At 39.4% G+C, this 25,172-nt stretch overlaps 1 protein-coding gene across 10 annotated transcripts in view; it reads left to right on the top strand.

The window, feature by feature from the left end:
- The window catches only part of MEGF11 (multiple EGF like domains 11), a 282,729-nt gene that overhangs the window by 229,634 nt on the left and 27,923 nt on the right, over positions 1 to 25,172 (top strand). For 9 of the 10 annotated variants that reach the window (XR_011811898.1, XM_072043285.1, XM_072043284.1 and 6 more), the window contains 6 exons: positions 162 to 264; positions 13,695 to 13,841; positions 16,503 to 16,637; positions 19,871 to 19,999; positions 22,286 to 22,414; positions 23,133 to 23,261. Coding sequence is in view for 9 of the 10 variants with exons in the window: in XM_072043285.1 (XP_071899386.1) it covers positions 162 to 264; positions 13,695 to 13,841; positions 16,503 to 16,637; positions 19,871 to 19,999; positions 22,286 to 22,414; positions 23,133 to 23,261 (772 nt within the window). In the remaining variant the exon portion in view is untranslated. Of the gene's footprint in view, positions 1 to 161; positions 265 to 13,694; positions 13,842 to 16,502; positions 16,638 to 18,946; positions 19,379 to 19,870; positions 20,000 to 22,285; positions 22,415 to 23,132; positions 23,262 to 25,172 lie in introns of those variants that run through there. The other variant, XM_072043289.1, reaches the window with a different exon arrangement.

The following is a 25,172-nucleotide window of genomic DNA, read 5'->3' as shown; positions in this document are numbered from 1 at the left end:
GGTTCTATATAGAAATGTTAGGCACTGAGTTATTTCTATCTCCTCTGTATGTTAATTTTAAAAATGCGACTCAGCACTAGGAGGGACATGATAGATGATATTGCACATTTTTGGACAAAAAACTGATTACTGAGAGACTTTTTTGTTTATATTTTTGGAAGGATGGAACATATGGTCTTAATTGCAGTGAACGTTGTGATTGTAGCCATGCAGATGGGTGCGATCCTGTCACCGGTTACTGCTGCTGTCTTGCTGGCTGGACAGGTAAAATTAGGAATTAACTGTGTAAAACTTGGGATTTGTTTATTTGTTTGTTTGTTTGTCTTTTGCTATTGCATCAGTTATAGTACCGGACTTCTGACTGCAAACTTTTAGATAATAGATTGAGACAAGATCAGCTGAACTTGCCCACATTTAAATCACTCATGCTGGTGACAAAAATTGGCCTTCATTAAATTTGTATTCAAATTAGTTGAAGATAGCTCCAAACCTGCAGCCAGATGTTAGCCTTCTGTAAAAAGAATCCTCAGGAGGGATGCAGATCATCTGGTAATCCTGCAGTGTTTTTCTCCTTGAATGGCCCTTTCCATGGGGGTGCAGCTGTGCCACAGTGAATCTCTGGCCATCATACGTGGGGATGCAGGTACATGTCTTCTGGATGCTGAGAGCCATTACAGCTGCTCCATCATACAAAACCAGGTTTGTCACAAACTGCTGTCTTTATGTTCTTCCATTTTCCCATGCTTCTTATCCCACGGAAGGATGGTTATGGAGAGCAGATTAGTGCTGGTTTGACAAAGAGCTCTCATGATTACACAGATGCCAAGAGAAATATTCAGTGAAGTCTGAAAGTCTGGGCTGGAGATCTCAGTGCGATCAGACCTGCACTTGACTCCATACTGATATGTCTTTTTGCCAGCTTTTGACAGCTAACATAGCAGCACTGGAGGACAAGTTATTGACCCAACCAGTATTTCACACTTAGCTGCCTAAAATACTGGTTAATCTCCCTCAGCTCTCTGTAGAGGCCCTGGAGGGAAATTAGCTTATATTCTTGCCTATATCTGCAGAGACACCAGCAGCACTGACAATCAAAATGTATTGGTATTAACAGCAATTCATTTGGAAAATGTAATTGTTTTTCAAACTAGTACAAGTTGAAAGATGTACGTAGAAAGGCACGCTGATCGGGCAGCTGACATTGGGGATACTGTTACCTTAACCCTTCATTTATGCCTTAAAATAATACATGCCTTGTATTTCTAATGGAGAGAACATCACTGCAGCCCAGCTCTGAGAAGCATGAAGCAAAAGCAGTAAAATTATATCTTACACTTTATGGAAAACATCATTTTAGAATTAAATAAAATGCAAAAATAAGAATTTATACAAACATTACTTACATCAGAGTTATTTTACAAAGGTATTGGGCATGCATCTCTGAAAAGTGTTTTTTCCCACATGAGAATCCATTTCATAAGCTCACTACTACCCACTCTGGCTTGTGTTCTTCACTCACTGGACTGCATTCATCACTCTTTGAGTCTCTTTACCATCAATATATCCATCCATCAAGCTTTAAAACTCCACTGTGCATTATTGATGCCCATCAGAAGAACAGTTGATAGGTTTTCCTGTAGTCATTGTGAGTTTTTTTCAAAGGACAAAATGGTTTTTAAAAGTACAGTAAATTAATATATATATATATTTACTCTAAAGGCTTATTACACATCTTCCTGTATGTAGCATTTCAGATGAAAGTGCTTTACAGACTTTACAGACTGAAGGCATAGCTTTTTCTCAAAGTTATTTGAAACAAATACTCTGTACTTTCAGAAGCACATGCACGTCTGTAAATGTACATCAAGTGCAGATATAAATTACTGCAACTAAAAGTAAGAATAATTTCTGTGATATCTCCCTCTTTTTAATTTCTGTATTGGGTAAGGTAAATGTACGGTAACTTGCAGGACACTTGGTGCAAATTAAGGTCTTTGTTCTTCAATATGTCTCTGCAGTCCTGGAACTCCTTTCTCCAGGATCACATTTCTGGGAGAAAAATATTATATTAGTATTTGAGACCAGGCTTGAGTTGAGATGTTGACAGGACCATGTAAGGTGTGCACTGGAAATGCTGATAGACAGACAGAGCCAACATGTGTTTTGTCAATTCTGCTCTCAGTGTTTTTTCCACTTGGCTTAGCACCAGACACAAGGATAAATTCTGCTCATACTCGTTTGAAAGTATGTAATTTAAGAAACTCTTCAGCTAGATAATTATATTTTCATATTAAGGAGTATGGCATCGGTAGAAGATTAATCTTATCTCTAGTTGTTGTGAACTGGGCCATGATGTGTATTGCAGTGCATTTTATAAATATGATGTGATAAATAATTCAGGCTTAAATTTGTGCTTTCTGAGTTTGGTACTAATTAGGCATGGCCTGAAAAAGATCAGAAAAGTTCAGGATCGTGGAACATCTGAAGGTTTTCCTACCCACTCACACCAGACAGAGAATTCACGAGGTTTTCTGATCCTAACAGCCACAAAACTTCATCTGAAACAGCATATTCTGTATGTTCATCCCACATGTGGGACTCCCCGCCTTGATGTCAGTGTTCTGTGTAGAGATCAAGGGGAAGATTGAGCCCATTTTCTTTAAAGTAGTTTTCAAGATGTTACTGATATAAACCTTCAGAAACTGATAGACAGCAGGAGCATGGAGGAAGACTGGGAAAAGAAGAAAAAAGGTACGGAAAGAGTAGCATACAATATAAGTTAATAGCAGTCTACCATCCTTTTATTATGTTGTGACTGCCACCCATCAAGAGTCTTTTGTTCAGGGCGATGCTCTCCCACCTTTCCATGTGTACCAGCTGAGAAAAGGTAATTTTCTGGAGTGGAGCAAACTTGGCAGAGGAGAAGATGATGAAGAGAATCCCACGTATCAGCCAGGAGATTACAAAGCTGTACAGACCAGCTGTATGCATGAATAAGCACACTGGCAACAAGCTGCTTAGACATGCATATACGGTTTCCTTTAGGTTCAGTGGGGAATTGCACATGTGCAGCCAAAGGCAGAAGTTAGACCCTGAGACAGATCAGATCTGAAGATGATTGTACCCTGATGTTATAGCTGAAAATTACCCAACCAGGTACACAGGCACATTGTGTCACCAACAGCTTTGTAGATAGCAGGAAAACTGTAACCTTTTTACTTAAAAGACCAAAGCCACATTGGCAAAAGGCTCTCACATGGTACAAGTACAGTGAGACTTGTTCACATGTGGGCCAAAATCAGATCTGACCTGCTGACACGATGTGAAGCTGGCTTTGAATCCATATGAAGAAAATGTCAGTTGCAGATAGAAATAAGGTCCAAGCCTTGTACTGAATGGAGTTCTTGAGCTTGCACATGCTTAACATATAAATAGTATCCTTGAAATTAAAAGATGTCTTCATGTCTACTGCCAGGTTAAAAAGGAAAAGCGTAGCCACCAGCAGGATCGAGCCTTGTCTGATTAGACTGATTGCTTTCTAAAGATTAACAAGGGTCTCTCCACCCCAGATCTGCTATGCATTTTAGATACATATCGCTTTTGTGCTTGCAGCTGTGTATGTCTGTGTGTACGTGTGCGCACAGATACCTTACAGCTACCAGTTATTTGCGAGAGAGGTGCTATTTTGTGTACATTCAGGTTAAAATGAAAATGCTTGAAAATGGAGTGCTTCGGTGCTAATTGCATTTGCTTAATTAGGGATCTCGCTCACACTGTATCCTCGGAGAGAATGCAAGTGCAGAAAAACTGCATGGTGGAGCGTTTCCTGGAAGTCCTTTGGAAGAAAACAGGTCCTAGGGAAGCAGGCTTGAGCCACATCTTGTCCAAGTGAAACTCCTCCCCTGGATGCTCATAGACTCAAATTTCAGCCAGGCTCCTCTCATTTAATAAATGACCTGAAACTGGACAGAAGAGGGCCATCTACTTGGGTAGCCTTGCTCTGGAAGCACTGCTGCAGCTAAGCCAGCTGGGTTTTGCAAGCCACACTGCAAACCCCAGCAGCTCAGTGCTCATTCCTCGAGGTGGCTGCTGACTGCATGTTTCTTACCAGAAATGGCATCCTTACAGATGCCAGAACCAATACTACTCTATAGCCTTTAGTTGGTTCACTCAGTACAGCCCCCCATAGCTGAATTGTTCGTAGCTGCTGCTCTGTCTTTTACTTTCTGGAGGTGCTCGCTTTGTGCCTGACCTGGGCCAAGTTCGCAGGACTCTCTGGGAAGCCAGAGGCAGCCACTGCTCATCCTGACTCTAAGACCCATGTCCGTTCGTTTTCACAGTCAGACATCCCGCCTGCAAACAGATTACAGAAAGAGAAGCCACAGGCCTGGCTGATACTCACAGCGAGCCCATTTCCTCCCTGTAACGAGTCAATGTGCTTCATGTTAATTGTGGCAGTGTGTATTTTGTTAACCTTTTAGATATTACAGTAGGATTAAACAGAAAGTGGTCTACAGGGGGATATATTCCATTCCTGTAAATGTTAAGGTCAGTTAAAATCCTGTTTATCTGAATTCCTTTAATCTGAAATGCTGTCTTATCGGAATCTTGGTTGTGTCTTTTGTTTTTTGTATCGCTGTCTGCTTTCTGTAGAACGCTGTCGTTGTGATGCTATCTCAATTATCGCACTGAACTGCTAAACTCAGTAGCTTTTCTGAACATCCAAAGCCAAAGTTTATTCAGTAGGTTTCAACGTCCCCAGATGCATGAGGAAAATAAGACAATATTGTAGAGGTAAGATGGAAAGTAAAGGCGTATGCATCCCATAGATGATTATAAAAGAACCCTTCATAAGTTAAATCCTTCTTAGTTAATCAGAATGGCAACTACAAGAATGAAAATTGTATGTGGTGGTAGAGGAAGAACCATTTTGTCACTGTGTTGGTACTTTTCACCTTCAGACTTCGTTCATGTCTTGTGAGAGCAGCCTCCCTCTTTGCCGCAACATACACAAAGTCAAAATATCTATTTCACTGTCCTTTACAACCTCTGTAACTTCCATACGTTGCCAGCAACACAAACCCTAATTGTCTCTTATCATGTCCAGAAATACTGTACAGTAGTTGTGGTAGTCTCAGGTTGTAGGGACTTCCACGTGCGATTGTATAAGCGAGTTAATGGGGTCAGGAAATGTAGGCTGGTCACAGATAAGGTGAGCTTTGAGGAATGAGACTTCACATTTGAGAGAATTTGCAGGCTGCGAGTGACATCTACACTGTCACTCAAACACAGAAGCATGTTTCTTCCCTCCCGTGGACACATTAATTCAGGAAAACTGATAAGCCTTTTACTCAAGGGAAGGCCTTTTTGAATTTTAAAGAAACACTGACCACTTTGACGGTGAGCTCTAAGGTATTTTTAACTTCACTCTTCCTGAGTTCTTTGCAAGAAGGTGATTTTTCAAGAAAAAAAATAACTTTCCATTTAGTTTCCATAAAATATATATTTTTTTATTTTTTTTAATATGACTTTCCTCGGTTGCAGCAGTATTTAGTTTACAATTTTAGAGCCAGATCCTCTTCACAGCTGTACTAGTCTGAAGCCAAAGTAAGTCTATTGTCTTTAATAGATCTACTCCAGTGTGTACTCCTATAATTGGCAGCTGACTTTTCTGCACATCTTTAAAAGTAGAAAAAATCTAGGACTTATTTTTATGTACCTGCAGGTTTATGGTTGACCAGGTCCGTGGTATGTCGGAGCTCATAATGCTGTGGGTTGGCTTTGTTTTTTAAACAGACTGTTTCATGCTCTCTGGAGTTGTAATACTAAGCCCAAAATACCAAAATGGAGCTATAGTAAGTTCCTATTAAACATGCATTTTCTAGATGTCTAATCCCATTATCTAAACCATATTTTGCACTTATCACTTCTGGCAGTCTTATCCCAGATTTTTAAATTAATAATTTATTTCTGTGATTATCCTGTATCCTTACATTAGCTTTAAGCAGACAGAAAAACTAGAAATGTTAAGAGTCAGTCTAAAATGATGCATTTTAGTCTCTCTTCTGGCCTTTGCCTTTCAAAAGGGAAAATCTTTTCCATATGAAAAGGTATACTTACTCCATGGGTTTGACAAGTGTCCTTTAGCCTATGAATGTAACATAAGCTTATTAGAAATTAGCTTTAATTTTTCATTGACTTAATTTCAAGTGAGTTGATAAGATTTTTATGTCAGGCTGTGCTTAAAAATTCTCTCTTTGACAGGAACCTTTAAGTATGGTTCCTGCTGATATAGGGCTAATTTTCAAAAATATGAATTATGAAGTTATATCAAAGACATCATTGATGTCCTGACATTAATTATGTCTGTGCTTTCCTTGGCAGATATCTAGGAGGCTCCAGATTCTCATCTAAGGGGGGGTTTAGCTGTGTTTGTCCTGTGCCAGTTTTAGTATATATTTCACCTTTCATGAAATCCATTGGATTTTTGCCACTCATTCAGTGGGAGTTGGATCAGACCCTTAGACTATAATTAGAATCTGCAGTAAGCCTTCTGCTAAACATAAGCATGCATGCAAATGATTGCAGTATTTGTCTTATAAATACAGAAGAGATACGAGTTCACTTATCTTCGTATTTATTTTTGGTTTTATTTTCACTTATTAAAGGACAGCTTTTAAAATTGTATGAAAAGATATAGCTTGGATGGCATCCTGGATTATGCTAATTTAATGGGTTCTGAAAAATGAAATTTGATGCTAGAGATATTCGACTATTTTCCATGTTAGTATGGAGGCATTCTATATATAAGCTTGGCTGTGTGTACAATACGTTCACCTATAAATAAATGTGGGCGAGAAGCAGTGAAAAAATTATTTGTGAACATTTCAGCAGACTAAATACCGAATGCTACCATGCAGTGTGTGAAGGAAGAAAAGGGAAAGATAATTCAATAAACAGCCAGCGAGTTGAAATGTTGTATATATATGTTACTGGTGAAAAGTGTTCTCAGTGACAAATGTTGTAAATATCTTCCTTCCCCTTCTGCACAAAGCAGAAAAGGTTGAATTTCACTCAGTGTTATTAAACACCAAAGTCTTGCACATGTTCTGTTGTACAACAGCTCTTGCTAAGCTGCATCCTTACCTCGTGGCTCAAAGGCTGGAACATTTAAAAGTCAGGAAAACAATAAATTCTTTCCCACTTACAGATTCCTCTCTCCTTTTTACCTGCTGATGGTCTGCTTGGATCTTGCCCAGGTTCCTGTTCCTTCCTGGCCTGAAATCATGTCCAGAGTTTGAGAATTAGTAGGAAGGAAGCATCCTAAAGATGAAGGAAGACTGAGTAGGGCCTGACTCCTGTTGGTACTGTTTCCTCCAGGATCTACCCTTTGTTAGCAGCAACTTTTCTTCCTGCAGTAGTGCACCCTGGGGAATATCCTGTAGCAAAGGGAACCAGATGATCCTTAATTTTAGCAAACATTTTGACTTACTCAATTTCTTGCGAGGTAGGTCTCTTGCCTCAAAAGCTTTTATTGCATAAATTCCCAGAGTTGGATGATTCATATCTGGAGTTTTCTCTAGATAATTAAAAATAGGGGTAGGATTAGTGCTCCACAGAGGTGCATTAGGCTGTAAGTATATTACTTTCAGAAAAACACTTACATTAATGGGTGCATAAATCGCCTATGCAATGATGAGAAAAGAGACAATTTAGAATATTTCACTGACTGCAGGGAAAGGCTTATTCTTCATTATTTAGGACCAGATTGTCGAGCTTTCATTTAGACTGATGGGCTGTTGCACACAGGAGTTGCCCCACTGAAGCTCACCAGTGAACAATGCTTAGCAAGGTAAATAAGGGCTCCACAGCTTCAATCTGAAAAAATAAAAATAAAAAATTTACAGTTAGAGAAGCGTTTTAAGAACACCACAAAAGTTCATAGATGATGTTGCTGCTGTTATCTCTGTTGAATAGTTTCACTATATAAAAACAAAAATAGCTTGTTTGCAGACTGGATGAGCAGCCATCAATTCTTAATGTTTCCATTTAATTTTATGGGAGATCCCTTTATGTTTTCTTCTATCTGCTACCGTCCCCAAACAGATTTTCTAGTTCTTCAGCATCCTTAAAGCTGAGTTGTCATGAATTGTGCTGTGGGGTTTGCCTCAGGTAGGAATATATATCACAACGCAAAAAAATGATAGAAGAGCATCAAGGATTCTTTATGAACTCTTGTACATACGCTATCATAACACCTTCTGAACAGCTGATCCAAAGCTAATCAGACATTTATTTCTTACGTCCTTATTGAATTTTCCTTTACTTTTTATAGACTGAAGCAGCAAAGGATTCACTTATGAAAGCATGCTGATCTAATCTCAAATACAAAGCTGATTTAAATGGAATTTATAGATGAAACATAAACGTAACAGCAATAAGAGTACTGGGGAAAGAGAAGAGAATGAGGTTAAACAAAAGGTGAACACATGAATATAGAAATCAGCATCAGAAATAAAGGCACAAATTAGGAGGCCAAGGTGAGACTTGAAGGGGGACCTCAGTGGATTCTGGCTCTGGAATGACAGCCGTGTGCCTGGGACCCTGCAGGGCTCGTATGCAAGAGGTGGCACAGCCACCAAAGGGGTCTCTGTGGGTGGCACTGACCTGCACGATGGAGAGGGGAGGGTCTGCGTTGCGTGAAGGAGCAGTCAGCTCTTGAGATCCCATTCAGGGATGCATTCCCAGACCTCTTCCAGTACGATCAAGTGCTTACTGCCCTGCTTTCAGCAACTGCCTCTCTGAAATGGCCTTGCCATTACAATCGCAGCGATAATCGTGAGGCTACTTTCTGCTATTGAAGCTGTGTTGCTGCTGTTTTGGTTGTGCCGCCGTGTGCTGTGTCAACAGGCAGTCAAACCTCCGTTAAGAGTTAGTGGTGCCAGAGACAAAAGCTACCAGGCATTCCAGATCAATGCCAAGCGTGACTCACCAAACTTGAGGCTTCCACAGCATTGCCTGCCTAAATCCGATGCCTGTTTGTGCATAAAAAGCAGTTCTTTCCAGAGCTATTCAAATGCCAGAGATAAGAGTTTATTATGACTTCATGTCATGTTGAAAGACAGGTGGAGGAGAGCACAATGTTTGTGTTGGATTCAAATGTCTGCTGAAATCATTCCTGTCATTGCTAATTGATGTTGCATCTGTCTTTAGATTGTGATTATTGAGGAAAAAAAAAAAAAGCTGAAGTTCTTATTCAGAGAAATAATTACAGTTGTACACTAGTAGATACAAAATTAAAGTACGTGGGGGGGATGGGACCAACATCCTATAATTTATCAAATTCCCGCATCCCTGGAAAATAATTAGATGCTGGGCAGCACGAAGGCCCTGCTGCAGAGGCTACTGTCAAGGGATAGCACTGGTCAAAAATAGGCCACAAGTTCTCATTTGTTCCTTCCATTTTTGCTCTTCTATTGTGTTTAGAGTATTAGTTTCCAACTATCTAGAGACAAAGCAGACAAACAATGGCAGACTTTATTAAGAGCTGGAGACATAATCCCCAAGCCTGCGTGCAATTGCACAAATAAACTGGAGAGAGAAGAAAGGGAATTCTGCTTGTATCTGGCTTTCCGGAATTTCACCCTCCAAAGTCCTTCAGTGTGATATAGTTACAGACAGCACTAAATCTGCATTACTTTGACAAACTTTCATTGAAGCTATTTAAGATTATTAATGGAAGCAGTATGTGAAGCAGCTCGTCTACAGATGCCTTATATCCTCGCTGTATAGCTGTCAGCTTTTTTTTTCTTTTTCTTTTTCTTTTTCTTTTTCTTTTTCTTTTTCTTTTTCTTTTTCTTTTTCTTTTTCTTTTTCTTTTTCTTTTTCTTTTTCTTTTTCTTTTTCTTTTTCTTTTTCTTTTTCTTTTTCTTTTTCTTTTTCCTTTTCCTTTTCTTTTTCTTTTTCTTTTTCTTGCTCCTCTGCATGCTGGCTGTGTGGAGGCTAGGTGAAGCTTTCACAGTCCTGCTTGTGTATTTGAATACAAAGAACCACACTTCTTCTGGTGAACATTTGTACTGTTCCGTGTAAGCCAGGCACAAATTTTTATCACGTCAAGTCACGGGACACAGACACCTCCAGCCACTTTGAGTTGGAAGATCACTGTTCAACTCACCTGCTTCTCCCCTGGAAGGTCTGCACCAAAGATCTGCAAAATAATCCTGATGTCCCAGAGAGCATCTGCTTTACCTCTTGGTAGTAAACTATCCTGAATGAGCCCGTAAGGGGAAGCAGCTTGGAACAGCTCTCTACGTAGTTGTTCCTTAAAAGAGTGCAGTTGTGATTGCTCTGGCGGGTAAAGGTCATGTTTTTCACAGCACACACAACAGCAGTTCAGGCACTTTTTAGCTTTCCCTGCTCATTTTGCATGCAAAGGAAGAAGGTATGGAGGTGGGAGTGAATTCTGGGTACAGAACAGTCATAAGGATGGCAGAGGAAATCCTACTTGGGAGCAGCCAGTGCTTGCAATACCCCAAATCCACCCTGGGACATGGAGATTTTGGGGTTCCTGTTTCACAGGCTGGATTAAAAGCCATAGCAGATTCCGCTCTTACCTCAGCTCTGGCTTACTGCATGATGTCCTCTGCCCATGTATAGTGGATAACTATAATTTTTGTAAGTTATGTGAATTTCACTTACATTTCACTCCCAGAACATTGTTTAAGGAGGTCTTGGAAGTGTAATTTCATGCTAGTATCTGCAATTGTGAACTACAGCCTCAGGCAGTAAGATGATTTCTTGGTATCTAGGCAATAGAGTTTATGTATAGAACTGCTTCCTGCAGCTTCAAGGACTTATTCTTCTGGTAGTTGTCTTTCTAATTTCTACATCATGCTTGTCAAACAAAGAATTTGTTCATGAGTTAGGAATCCGTAGTTATAACATGAGATGATACTGAGATGTGTCAACTTCAGCTTTTTTTTTTATATTTCTGGAAATTGAAAACTAATTGCTTATCAGAAATGTTCATCAGCAAGTTCCTAAGCAAAGGCTAAAGTTTTACATTAAGGAGGTTTTCTGCTTCACTGACTCCGATTGTAAAGTAGCTGGGAGGGATGGACTCCCCCTTCATATGCTGTCAAGTTAGGGAATTGTAAAATTAAGGTGCTTTTTTTTAGCACAATTCCATAAGACGTGCATGTCCAGATGCAATTTTAACTTCTCATTTACATTTGCAATTCAATGTGAGAAGGAGCCTCCAAAAAATGAAGTCTTCCATGAGAACTGGAGTAATAGAAAGTACTAAAAATTGACTGCGGCACCTTCTCAGTTGTCTTCTGAAAAAGAATAAATAAATAAGTGCTGTAGCAGGTATCAGTGTCTTCTAGAAGGTTTCCGTTTTCCCCCTTTACATTTCATTACAACAATCGGCTTCACAATGACTCATTGCCTTCGTTAGGAGCGGGAAGACATCCCTCATTATTCATTACGAAAGGAAGGACTTTGCTGCTGCAAAGAACAGTCGTGGCATTCTAATTCAGCTACCTTTCAAGAGAAGGAAGTCAATGTCATTCTTCCCCAAACTTTGCTGAAAGAGACAAGAAATAATGCTGTTTAATTGTCTCCATTTATAAATAGCCCATTCACAATAAGAACTGTATTTTCAGTTCTGCAGTCAGGAGGAAAAGATACACATTTTTCTGCATTTGTGTCAGAATTTAATTTCTGGGAGCTTCTGGTGAGACTTGAAAAACTATAAATGATCATATACATATGCATAAATGAAATGCATTTATTTATTTACCATTTATTGTATTACTTTTTAATTACAGAGTACAGTAGATTTATTGCATAGGTGTGCAGGCAAAGTGTTGACTGTTAGAGCAATCCAAGGATAGATTTAATTTCAAAGGGGAGTAGGGAGGGCTGTAATGAAATTACTGTTTTTCTTGATTTCACTTTTACAGGTATTCTTTGTATCTTTTTGCCGTCTCTAGTTCAGACGTATTTAAATATTAAATGATTGAGCTTGTATTATGTTTTTACTGTATTTTAATGTGTTTTTTATTAAGTTTTACAGTACAGACCAGGCCTCTTTATAAATAAAGCTATGAACGTGTATCACTAAAAATCCCATTTCAAACTGTACTTTTGCCAGGCTTGGTTAAGATTTTCTAGGAAGGGACATCATAATTGTGTGATTAATCTTCAGAAAAGGGAAATTTTAGCTCTGCAGTATTTCTTACTGTATTAGCTTCAGAGATTTATAAAACCAACTTGAAACTGCACTGTAAGTGTGTTTATAATGACTTCTAGCTGATTTAATAATCCTCAAAGTTTGGTGACCGTACAGATCACAGCTTCAGAAATACAGTCCATTACCTGTAGCGTCCAGATGAAGTTATCAGAGGTGTAGGAAATTACTTGGGATTGTATTTCTCCTTGGCGATGCACTAATCCAGCCTCTGGCTGGGGCTCTTCGAGCCCTTGTCTGCATTTATCCCATTATGCAGTGGGGACATGTGCATGGATGATAAAGAACATCTCCATGTTGCAAGTCTAGCTAGGGCAAGCGTATGCCATCAAATCTTGGTGGAGCAGTTGTAAGGCACCCTGTGTGGTAATGTTGTTAGGAAAATTTTCCAGCCAGCCTGTGATTCTTTTTTTCTGTTGTTATCAGCATCTCAGTGTGCTCCCGCTAATGCCACTCCCTGCAGCTGGCAGTGCTTAATGTCTCTCTTAGCTCGTGATCCTGCAAACCTTTTTCAATCCAAGGAGCCCTTGATCATGCAAATAGCTCTGCTAATTGCAGATATTGGTGCTGCCTTATCCCAGTGGAGTTAGAATCTCTTGAAGAAGTAGTGGTGTGCAGGATCAAATCCTCAGCTTGCCTTTATACGTGACAAGCCATGGCACGGGGTTGTTTTTAAAAGTCACCAGTTAAAACAAAACCAGTTGACACAATGCCAGAAGCCTCACATTAAGCTTTCTGGCTGTGTGTTTCTTCCCGTGTTTCCAAGCTTTGCCTTTCATAATAATAAATACCAAACAACAACCCTGGGAATCCCTGGGAGCTGGATTGGCAAGTCTCAGTCTCAGTTTAACATGCAGATGATCAGCCTATGGCCACATATGGCCACTTGCTAGATCAGAATTCGGTTCATTAACACAGAACTCAGAGCTCTGGGTGGATGTGGAGCATGTGCACAATAACCCAGAGCCCTGTGCCGTAAGCCAGGAAGTGAGCAAGGCACAACGTAGAGCTGAATTTGTACAAGTTCAAGAATCCAAATACTAGACTTTTATTTTCAGAGCCCTGATTTTTTTTTCCCAGTCTTCCAGTTCACAACAGCTAAGTAATCAGATTTCAATCAACTGCATATTTCCAGGCCAGTTATTTGAGATCCTTTGCGACTTTAAAGCAATTCCTGACCTTCATCTCTTGGATGACATGCAGAGCTTCATGAAATGGTGCTAAGGACTGCACAGGGGCCCACTGACACCTACAGAATTCACTTCTTTAGCATTTTTTTAATTTTCACTTTAATAAGCAGATAAAAGAATAGCTATTTCTTTTTCAGATTCCCTTGTTTGCTCTGTGATGTACTGTGAGGTGTCAATCCACCCATACATTTCTTTGATCTATGAGCAGAGTAAGCTGTGTGAAACCTAATGTGCACCTTTCTGTTCTCTAGGCATCCACTGTGACAATATCTGCAGCCAGGGCCGCTGGGGACCAAACTGCTCCATCTCCTGTAACTGTGAGAATGGGGGATCCTGCTCCCCAGAGGACGGCACCTGTGACTGTGCACCCGGATACAGAGGACCCTTGTGCCAGAGAAGTAAGATTTTCCATAGATGTGTTGGAGGATGCAAAGCAGATAGATAACGCTGTTTTTGTGGCACTGGAGATACAGAGCCACAGGTTTCTGAGCTGCTTTAGCTCATGACTTGCTCAGGGTAAAAGCCAAAAAAAATATTCTCAACCAAGAAGTCAAGGCTCTGCTGTTCAGAGTGTTGCCTTCTGTTTCTTTTGGCCTTCCACAGTACTCAGAGGTCACAGGTGACCTCAAAGAAGGAGCAACAATTTTGCATACCAAACTTGGCAAGATTTGTGCAAGATCTGGTTTACAGTTGTGTCACAGTAAACTGTAGGATACCTGCTAAGTAGAGTCAGCTCTGGCCCATCACATGATGACAAGGAGATGAGTATTGGCTATCAAAATAACAAGGCAATGTTTTCTTATATGCCAGAAAAAGGAACACAGCAGCCTGAAATAGCTCCCGTCTGATGCTCTGCTGCTACATATTAAAATGTGTCAAGGAGATAAAAATCCTCTCATTTGCTTTATCTGGGAAGCTGCATTTGCCCCTGAGGGACCCTTATTCACTGATCCAAACCAATGCAACCTTCTTCCTATGCAAACAAGAAATGGATTTGTCTTTCTTTTTTGCAGCAGCCCTTGTTCTTCCTGTAAGACATTCTCCATGCCCAGTTCATATATCCCTACTGATTTCACCAGTTACACTTGACACTAGCACACACTCATCTCTAAAAATAATTTGTAGCTGACAGTTTTTATTTAAAGCCATTATTACGCTGACCTCTAGCACTGCTGTAGTTAATGGCCTATAAGCATTTCCATTATAAACCCCAATTTCCAGGTGCTTCAACATATCTGTATAGCGGTAAAACCTCTCTCCAAGGCTGAAATGTGGTGCTCAGAGCTTCTGGGAATTGTGGAAGAAATTGTTTTACAAATTTGAAACCCTAAGAGTACAAAACCTCCAGAAGTTAATAGTTTCTGGCCTTTCTGAGATGAAAAAACCAGCTTAGTTTTATCAGCTCATGGCATGTAGTCTACAAGAGGCAAACCATGTCCCCAGCTTGCAACTCCAGTAATCAGGCTGTTCCCGGAGGACATTTGCTAAGAACTTAATGAAGAGAAATTCTCCTTCCCTCTGGGGTGACAGCAGAGGGGTTCTCTGGATGCTTCTGCTCTCTGCATTGCTGAAATGCCCATCTGTGAAGATACAGCCAGGGAATTCAGCTTGTTCCCACCTTGTCTGCTGCATTTAGACTCAAGACTACCTCGTGAAGAGGACATCTCCGTAGGCGAAGGTAGCTTTAGATTGCTAATTTTACTCTCAGAATCATTCCCGTTTCCCTCTTGGAAACTGATTTAGAAGCAGAACTCAGCCCATAAAGGGCAGTACTGAAGATGACACCCCTCCAGCTTGTTCTGTCTGTGTAATCAGGATTACATGAGACACCAGGATGGTTTACTGCTCTTAGACCTGCAAAAACGTCTCCAGGAATGATCCAGGTTGTTTTATAGCAAGTGCATCATCAACTAACCTGTCAGCCAAGTTCCAGCTGGAAATCTGCAGTAGTGTAAAAACCTGACACCCACTGTGAACATACCGACCCAGAGAAAAATTGTCATTCAGTGAAGAAATAGAACAGACATGATATAGTAACCACTGAGGCAGAACTGGGTAATAGAGAATCACAGGAGTAAAACCAAAAACATATAAAGGCATTTTTACTGTTACTTACTGCAATTTCACATTTTTTTGTGCTTATCTGTAGCAGTGAATGTTTGGACAGTGGATTTTTTTTTCATTCTACGTATGCTTAGAAGCTACAATACCTGTTTATAAGAGATACTGGGCCCTAATCTTGGCCCTTATGGACATACCTTATGGACAACTTCTACAATAATTTCAATCCAAGTTTTAAACAAAATTAAGCACACAGCTCATGGCAAGTTTTCTAAGCTATCCAGTGTGATTACTGATGCAAATTAGGTGATCTTGTATGCTGTTGCCATAATTACCATTTTTAGATTCTGTTCATCACAGACGGATGCTGCTCCTGCAATGGCATGTATAAACTGAAGGTCCTAATTGAACACAGGTATTGCACCTAATGTGCTTAGAAATCAGCTTTTGACATAGTTGCTTAGAAGAAAAACATAGAGTTTCCTGATGTTCCTTCTTTGATTTCTTAGCTTAATTTGCTAAGGAAATGGTATTCTGAATTTCTGTTGTCTATGTGTGTGAATGCTTCTCTTCCTGCCTATCTTAAAAGCTTTGGAAGATGTTATCGGGTATTAACCATATCTGCCAGTGGGATATGAGGCATCAAATGTCTTAAACTCACATGTTTTGTGAAAGTTTAGCTGGAGAGGGCTAGAGAGACTCGAATTAATGTCTTGAGAGCGAGGGTGCTGTGAGAGCTCATCTGTGTTACAGAATAGCCAAGCACTTACACGATGTAGGATGGCGTGAATGTTTGAACAGTTTTACTCAGAGATCACACTTTATTAGAGATGGGATAGTCTAACTGACTTCATAATTTCTTCTGTTCATGCCACTATGTGACTTTAGAAAGCAGAAAATTTATTGTTTGGGGATTAAGACAGAGAGAGAATTCTAAAGCTCTCAGCAATGAGAAACCTTCTGCAAACCTGTGATGGTTTATTTTGTTCTGTCTTCAGTTTGTCCCCCTGGCTTCCATGGACACCACTGCAGCCAGCCATGCCCTCAGTGTGTGCACAGCAGCGGTCCCTGTCACCACGTGTCAGGACACTGTGACTGTTTGCCAGGATTCTTTGGCGCACTCTGCAACCAAGGTACTGAGCCCAGGATCCCCAAATGCCACCATCTTGCCCAGGTTTCCGTGGCTGTGACTGCAGTAAGACTAATCACAACGTTTCTGCATTTTTTCCCCTTGTTTCAGCAGTTTAGATCACAAGAATTCTTTACTTCAGAGGCAAAATGCAAATAGGTACTTAGTCACCCTTTTGTAAATGTGATGTGCTCCTGCTTTCATAAATAAAACAGGTCTGCTGCTCTGTGTTGAAATGAATACAGAATGAGACACCTGCTGTAAATATATCAGCCATCCAATGGTTTCATTTTCCTTTTCGCTAAGCCTATCATATCCTAAATGTCGATGACACCTTCACACACTGTTTTTCAGCAGGAGCAGTAGGTATTAGTTAAGGCGGAGGACAGTTCAGTTACAGAAGACCAAACACCAAGTTAATGCATACAACCTAATGTACACCACCTAGGACCCGACTCTGGGAACAGCAGAAATCACATGCATCCAAACACAAATGTAAGAAACAGAAAAATTGGCAATGAGGCAGTGAAAGAGTTCATTCTCATGGGTTAAAAGTAGCTCCAACTCTCCCCAACATGCCTCACTGTACCTTTTTCTGTACCTTTGAAAGATAGTCCACTTTTAACCACAAGTTCCATTTTCAGTCACCCTAAACATGCTTGCAAAATCATTACAGTATTCTGCAGAGTCTGAGTTATCGCATACCACTGGGGGTATTTTCTACACACAAATTTAAAAGAGATTATTCTTAATGGCTACTGCCCTTGTAAAGTCACCATCCTTGTAAAAATTGAACTGACATTTTTTAATGACCTGCTTTTCAGTAAGTTAGAAATTGCAGACAGTACTTATGCAAAATCATTAAACAGATTAAATGTAACCATGTTTCCTTTTCCCTATGCTATGTAGTCAACTAAACATTATACCAATTAATTTATTAAAATGAACATATTTCAGTGAATTTGTCCATTTTATGTGAAAAGTTAGCCAGATTTCAAAGCGTAAGCAGGACTAATTATCCTCTTAAGAAAATTCTATTTTATTTTTGCTCAGATGTTCAGCACTTCTGGTTTTACTTTGAAATGTTGATCTATCCAGCAAATTAATTTTAAAATATTCATGTCCTAATTAAAATCAATTTGTGTTGCAGTTTGTCATAATGAGTTAGCATGTAACTTTATTTTGGAGAAAGAAAAATGCTAATTAATGTTTTCCATTAGAAAAACGTGAAACAAAGATTTCACTTTTGAATTTTCATCTCCTTGTTCTGTCTCTTTTTCTGGCAGCAGGAATGTTCTCCCATCAGCAGCAGCACATGCATGCAAGGAGCAGTGTAACCTCCAAAATTGTACAAGTTGACATGGCTGTACTAAGGATTCTAAGCAGCACAAAACTAAGCAGCTGTTTTATGAATATCTTTCCCAATCATGTAGCAAGATGGATTGATAATAACATGTTATTGCTGCTGCAACACACCTGACGTCCCACAGAGACTTTCAGAGTCCCACTTCAGAGCTTTTATAGCTAATTAACATCGCTGCCTGCATTGTACAATCAGGTTGTTCCTGAAGAAGGCAGTATTAGTCCTTACCTTACAGCTTTGTTTAAAACGTTTGAAGCATTTTGAGAAGCGCTTGTATGCGGATCTCACAGCTTTACAAGAGAATAACCATTTTGGCAGGATAGGTTTTGTAATCCTTCCATGCTGACATCCTGGAGGGCATCATACTCTTTCACTAAGACAAGAGATGCTCACATGGTAGGAACCCCTCTGCTAGCTCTCACTGTGCCAAACTGAAGCATTTATTTTATAAAATATGACCTGTTGCCTTTGTCAGAATCAGTGTTTGGACCACAAATCTTTTCCTAATTTGTTAGTATTCCACATTGCAGGGTAAATCAGCTCCTGTTTTAAGTAAGTCTTTTGAGAACTATTTTTTGTACAGATAAAAAATCCAGGCTTCATTTAAGTGATGTTATCTATCTCCATCTTAAAGATGCAATAAAAATATTGCACTGAACTGCTCTGTATAGAGCACTGGAAGTGAATAATGGTGCTAGCATATATGAAAACCTGGGCTGACATATCATTTTAGTTTTTGCTCTTTCTGTGATATGAAGCCGTTTCTTTCCTTCTTTCTCTTTGTGTCCGTATATTGTTCTTTTCATTGTGTCGTATAATGTGTTTAGTTTTATCTCTTTTCAGGTAGAGAACTATTCTGTTTAGCACATAATTTGAAAGCCAACTTTATCCACTCCTACAGATAAGTCTGCAGCTAGACTATACACTATTGTTTTCTGCACCGTTCTCAGGTTTCTGCCATAGTAAGAGTAGAAGATGGCATATTGTATAAAAGCAAATGAATCACAGCTCAGGATTTCAATCTCTGGCTGATTCACAGTCAGGATAGATCGAGGTCACCTGCAGAGACTGCACATGAGAAAGTGAGAGGGACTGAAGTGGTAAACCAGTTGCATAATTCAGGGAAGTACCTTAATCACTTTTTTGACATCACTATTATTTACCAGGATACAAGTCCAGTTCCATTTGTTACATTCTTTCCAAAGATGGACTGTGTATTTTATCTTGTTTTGAAAATATATTTGTTTTTGTCAGGGAACACAGCCAATAGGAGCACAGGAATTACACATTTCATTCATTACCGAGCAGAGCTTTCCATCAACTTTAAACTTAAAGATTTCCAGTCATTTGGTGTGAGGCTGAAGATATACCTATTAGTTTTATGTCACTGTGCTTAGGCGCTACAAGATGATTCTGGGAAAAAAAAATCTCAGTTTCCTTTCTTCCAACTTCAAGAACAAGCCAGGTGGGCCAGCAAGAATAGACCCTACTTTTGTAAAAATACAGCACAAGTTTAACAACTTTCAGGCAAAAATATATAATCCATTAAACCTTCATTTGCAACATAACTGAACACATATGACAGCAAGGTGAAGGGGTGGACAGATGCCTCTAACTGTATTAGATTCATTTTCCAGCAGAAATATGTGTTTCAAGATGACTTTTTCATGTTTTTATGCTTAGGAAGTAAGCAAACACAATGGACTTGAATGCTTTCTTCTGCCTGTTCCATATTTCCAGAAAAAAATTGCCCATTTGTCTTCAGCAATGAAAAATGTCATAATTATTTTTCTCTCTAATTGCTAAATGTTAAGTCCTGTGACTTCCAAATATTCATTATGAAGAGCTTTCAGTGAACTGCCTTATATTTCCAGTCTGTCCCAGTGGAAAATATGGGAAGAACTGTGATGAGGTCTGCCAGTGCACCGAGAACGGGACGTGCAATCCTATTGATGGATCATGCCAGTGTTTTCCAGGCTGGATAGGGAAGGACTGCTCTCAGAGTAAGCAAAGTGTTAATTTTCCACCTCCGCTTTAAAATAACATGTTTTCCTGTTTAGTGTTTTCTGAAAGTTAAAGGCAGATTCTAGGAAAATCCCTGAAGTATTACAGCAGCCAGTGCCTTACTCTCTTTATAGCTTATTTCTTTTAATTAATCTAAGTTAGCTTTGGCTTAGTTTATGCAGTTGGAATTTGCAGAAGCCGTTACTAGCTTCTATTACAGGAAAGGGAGGTCACAAGCTCTTATCAGAAAAGAAAGCTCCATGCTCCCTTTTAATTTCTAGCTGAATTCCCTTTTATTTATTTTTTGAAATCATTTTCTTTCAGCTATTACATTAGAAATTATTAACCTGTAAATGTTTTCATGTACCGAGCCCATAGAATTGAGAAATTAGGCAGCTGAAATATTTCTATTAAATGTAATTTAATTGTAAAAGTCAATGTGAGCTTGGAGGGATGGAGGATTTCTTCTCAAAAATTGCCCAGGTAGAAGATTGGCATTTGCTGATCCCAAAGTGTCATTTCCTGAGAGCATCCCTTAATTGAAGATAGATCACAGAGGGAAGCAATATCCTATCATTCAGAACTGTTACTTCATATTCAGGATACAACTAGCATATTAGACAGCATTCCAGAGTAAAATATATTAAACTTCAAGTGATAAAGTGGGAATCGGATAAAAACAGACGGCTGTAATTTTGCTTTTATTGTGTGTCTTCCACAGGCAGAATATTGCTGTCACTCAAAAAAAAGAAAAAAAAAAGACAGAAAGCTGCACAGATTCCTCATTATATTTAGCCATGTAATTGGGAAATGACTGTTAGTTTCTGTTAACCTTGAAAATAGATGAGATTTTCTTACCAAGTGAGGCAGCCCAGTTGAGTAGCAACAACTGCCAGTTTAGAAGGCAAGAGGAAATGGTGATAGCTGCTTGGTATTTTGGACGAATAAAGCAGGAACATGCCTGTTTCCACAGTTACCTTCTTGTAAAAAAAAGTATAAATCTCCCAACATGAAGCTGGCCTCACACCAGGCTCCTGCAGCCACCTGGCCTGTTGTACTGCAGTCCGGCACGGAGCTATTTCGGTCCCATCTCCCTCCGCACCAGTTAACCTGGGATGACCGAGAGATGGAGCCACAAAGGAGATAATTTTAGCTCCAGCTCCAGAGCCAGTTCTGGAGGCATTAAAAGACCCTGCAGCTCTGACTTACAAAGGCTTTTTAAAAATATTTCTGGTTGCTTATAACATGAATACTTTAGGCCAAATCCTGTTCAGCTTTACATTGTGTGAGTTCAGTGACCTTTTGTTTGATTTACGTCATGGCAGGTTTTTTGCTATTCATTCTGGCTTTAGATATGTCTGTCATATGCCAGAAACTTGCATTTATCGTCAGAATTGGAGCCAATGGCATACATGGAAATAGGCATGGTTTCTGTACTTTCAGGTTTCCTGGGAACCATGCCTTATTAATTCATGTCTTTAATAGGAAGCAATGGAAAGTGCTTTTTAAAGCAAAAATATAGTTGTTATATTGAAGGGTTATCATCATTTTGGATCTTTTAGTCTGGCACTAATAACTGTAACTTACTGCATTCATTTTTGGAGGGAGGCTTAAAATAACTTCTGAAAATGTATTAATATTGTACTTGTAGAAATACATAATAGACCTGGAGATTTTAATTTAATATTATCCCCATCAACAAAAGCAATTTGATTTTGTGGATGGGAATTCATACTGAAAGAAGTTTTCTTTACATTTTTACATAATTTGAGTAGTGCTCTACGCTTCAAACGAATGTGGTAATTTTAGCAGTTGATTGCATAGCAAAAGTAAACCACGAATAGCTGTGCTTTATTATGCAAGAATTCCTGAATATCAAAAAGAAAATTAAATTACCTCCAGATCTTAAAACCCTGTCTAAATTGTCTTCACAGATAGCACCAGTAAGGCAGGGAGAGTTGCCAGAGCACTTAGCATAATGTAACCTTGAGCATCACCATTTCAGTGGTTCTCAGTGCCCACATGCTGCCATACCTACATGAAGAAGGAATCACTTGTGCCAGGGTTGGCCAGTGCAGGTTTCCAACCTGGGTTTGCAAAGCAGTTGTTGGCTTGGGAGAACCAGTCCTGGTCAGGGAATCACTGCTGCAGCAATGCCAAGCTCCTCAATGCAAAGTTCTGTCTTTGCTGGTGTCTCACAGGTTCTCTTTATTGCGGTTCCTCCACAGCACTCATGTAGTATCATTGTTTTTTTGTCAGCTGACAAACGTTTTTTATTTTCATAGCTTGTCCCACAGGTTTTTGGGGCCCTGATTGCTTTCATTCATGCAACTGCCACAACGGAGCAATGTGCAGCCCTTACGATGGAGAGTGTAGATGTACTCATGGTTGGACGGGGCTCTACTGCACTCAGCGTAAGCCTTTGAGACGCTATTTTGTCAGGGAATCTGTCAAAGTATGTGCTGCTACCTCGTGTCTCTTCCAAGTATTGCAGTCTTGGCTGTTAAACCACCTGCTTCGTACTTGCGAATAACTTTGTGTCACCCTGAGGAAAATGTCCTGAAGCTTTTCAAGTTGTTTTTTTTTTTTTTTATATACATTTGGCAGTCTGTAAAAGAGAAACCAATCATTTAGATTATTGACTCAGTGTCAGAACTTGTACATTCCTTGCCCCTGCTTGTTAAAGCCCCAATATACATTGTCTGCTTTAGGAAAGTGTTTGAGATTTCTCATCCTACCAAAGCAAAATTATCAGCACTGTACGAAAGAGGAGATCAGATTCTGGAGAGCCTTCTGAGAAGGCCCTTTCACTTGCAAGTAATTAATTGATCTCTGGCCTTTTAGAGAATTTCTGTCTAGCCATCTTCTTTCACTCCTTGAAAATGTATTTGTGCACATGGATCAGGTTTTCGTTCATCTGCAAGGCTTAAGAGGCAGTTCTGTAAGATACAAGAAACACTACTGTGAGAAAATTGGCTGCCATGGTAGCTCTGCATTTAGATCATCAAATAAATGTCTTCAGATATACAGAGGCTGAAAATCCTTAGATTTATAGGCCTACCTATTTTGTGCTGTTAACACATCTGGGTTTGTGTTTCAGCTTATTACTTTCCTTATTCTGATTCCCGCCAGGTTGCCCAACTGCTTTTTATGGAAAAAACTGTGCCAATGTCTGTCAGTGTCAGAACGGAGCAGACTGTGACCACATCACCGGCCAGTGCACATGCAGGACTGGATTTACAGGCAAACAGTGTGAGCAAAGTAAGTTCCTGCATGACTTCTTTTTCCATTCCTCAGTGGGGAGGGTTGGGGGGGTCAGAATTCATTGGAGAAACGAACTGAGGCTATGAACTGAGGGTGTCAGTAAGACCGCAACCCCAGGCACCTTGCATAATCCACAGGGAGAAGAAGGCATCTCTGGAAGGCCAGCCACGTTGTTTAAGTGTAATGGAAAAAGGTGAATCCACTACAAATTAGGCCTTTCCATTCCCACCCTAAAGTTAGGTGAGATAAAAGCGAGTCACTGCACACATTGGATGTAGCCTTCCCAAGCCTCTGGTACTTTATTAATGGAAAACCACAAACTGTCTCATGCCTCGTTAATGCTGTTGAGAGCAACAGATTTAGGTTTCCTTTGGTGTGGAGGAAGACAGTTCAAAAAACATCCTTCTACTCTCAGACTTCTGAGGAATATTGGAGTTTTCTTGCCAAAGCTGTTATGCTATAGATACGGACCAAATTAAGATTCGTCTTTACAATGAAAACGGGTCAAGGAAACAAAAGTTGTTTGTCATTTTTGGAGGGATTACATTTAACTTGAGTAGCGAGCAAGCGTTTAACAATGAACTTCAATTACCTTGCAAGGGTGCTTGCATATCTTACTGCAATTGTTGTCAATGTCTTGCTGGCATGTTTAGCATGCTGTGCCAAATAGCTTCTTTTAAGAACAAAGACTTAGGGTAGTGGAAACTGTATGTGCTGTAGTTGAATAATTACTTGTTTGTCCAGTATAGTAAATCAAAAGTAAATTCTCACACACTTACTTGGATTCTAAATACAGGGTAAAATCCATCTCACCTTACCATTGCATTAATTCCACAGATTTATTTATTTATTTATCTTTGGCAGTGGGTTAATACATCCCTGCTAGCTTTGCAAGTGAAAAGCCTGCCTTAAAGCTTTTTCACTAAAGCTTACTTCACAGGACTTTATGCATGCATTAGTACATATAACTAAATTTGGGAACATGTTTTCCATTTACAAATACTTACATTCATCCAAGTATGTGTCTCAGGACCAAATTTGCATGCTCATGTGGGGATTACATATGGCACCACTGTAATTCTGTAAGTGGCCAATTTACTGTGAATTTGTGAATTTGTGTGCTCCTCTACTGCAACCGTTAATAAAAAAGGAAAGTAAAAAGTTTCATATCAGAACTCTATCGTAGTAGACGGTTTTATACAAGAAACCACATTTATAATCTACAACCTTTGTACGAAGCCTGAGGTTTTATTTTCTATCCAAACTACTAATGTATTCATTTATTTGCTTTTCTGCTACTTAATCTAAAAGTATCTTCGCATTAAGACTCCTTCGTCCTCAGAATCCTGCTGGATGGGCAGTCACATCCAGCATGATGAAATGCCTAAACGCAGAGGCCTGCATCCTTAAGTAGGACCTGTAACCTTAAGTTACAAGTTAACATCAGAACATGCATTAATTAAAATAATTTTCTTTTTCATAATATAAGGACCTGCATATGGAAGAAAGAGATACACCTCTAATATGTACTGCAAATCATTATAAAGATGCAGGCTAACACTCATTATTTAATATCAACATTTGCCTGCTGTAAGTTACTTAGAGACTCGCACTGGGGAGGTGTTGTCACGCTGTGCAAAACATTTGTGGTGACACAAAAGAAGTCACATCTTAAAACAAACAACATATTTTTAAGAATCATAGCAAGTGTGCATGCGTTCAATAATTTCTTTATAAAAATAAGTAGGATTTGACAGAAGTTGTTTCTTTCAATTTGATATTGAACATTGCCTCAAGAAATTTAGTAAGCTGCCTACAGATTTATTGTAATAGCCCATCATAGTAATTGTATGAATAAATTTCTCAGTTGGACATTCAATCATTTTGTCTTTGATAGAAATATAAAGG

This window comes from Anas platyrhynchos, chromosome 11, assembly GCF_047663525.1.
Source record: "Anas platyrhynchos isolate ZD024472 breed Pekin duck chromosome 11, IASCAAS_PekinDuck_T2T, whole genome shotgun sequence".
Taxonomy (NCBI): Eukaryota; Metazoa; Chordata; class Aves; order Anseriformes; family Anatidae; genus Anas; species Anas platyrhynchos.
Note: the sequence above shows the minus strand (reverse complement) of the source record. Positions and strands in the feature narration are given on the sequence as shown.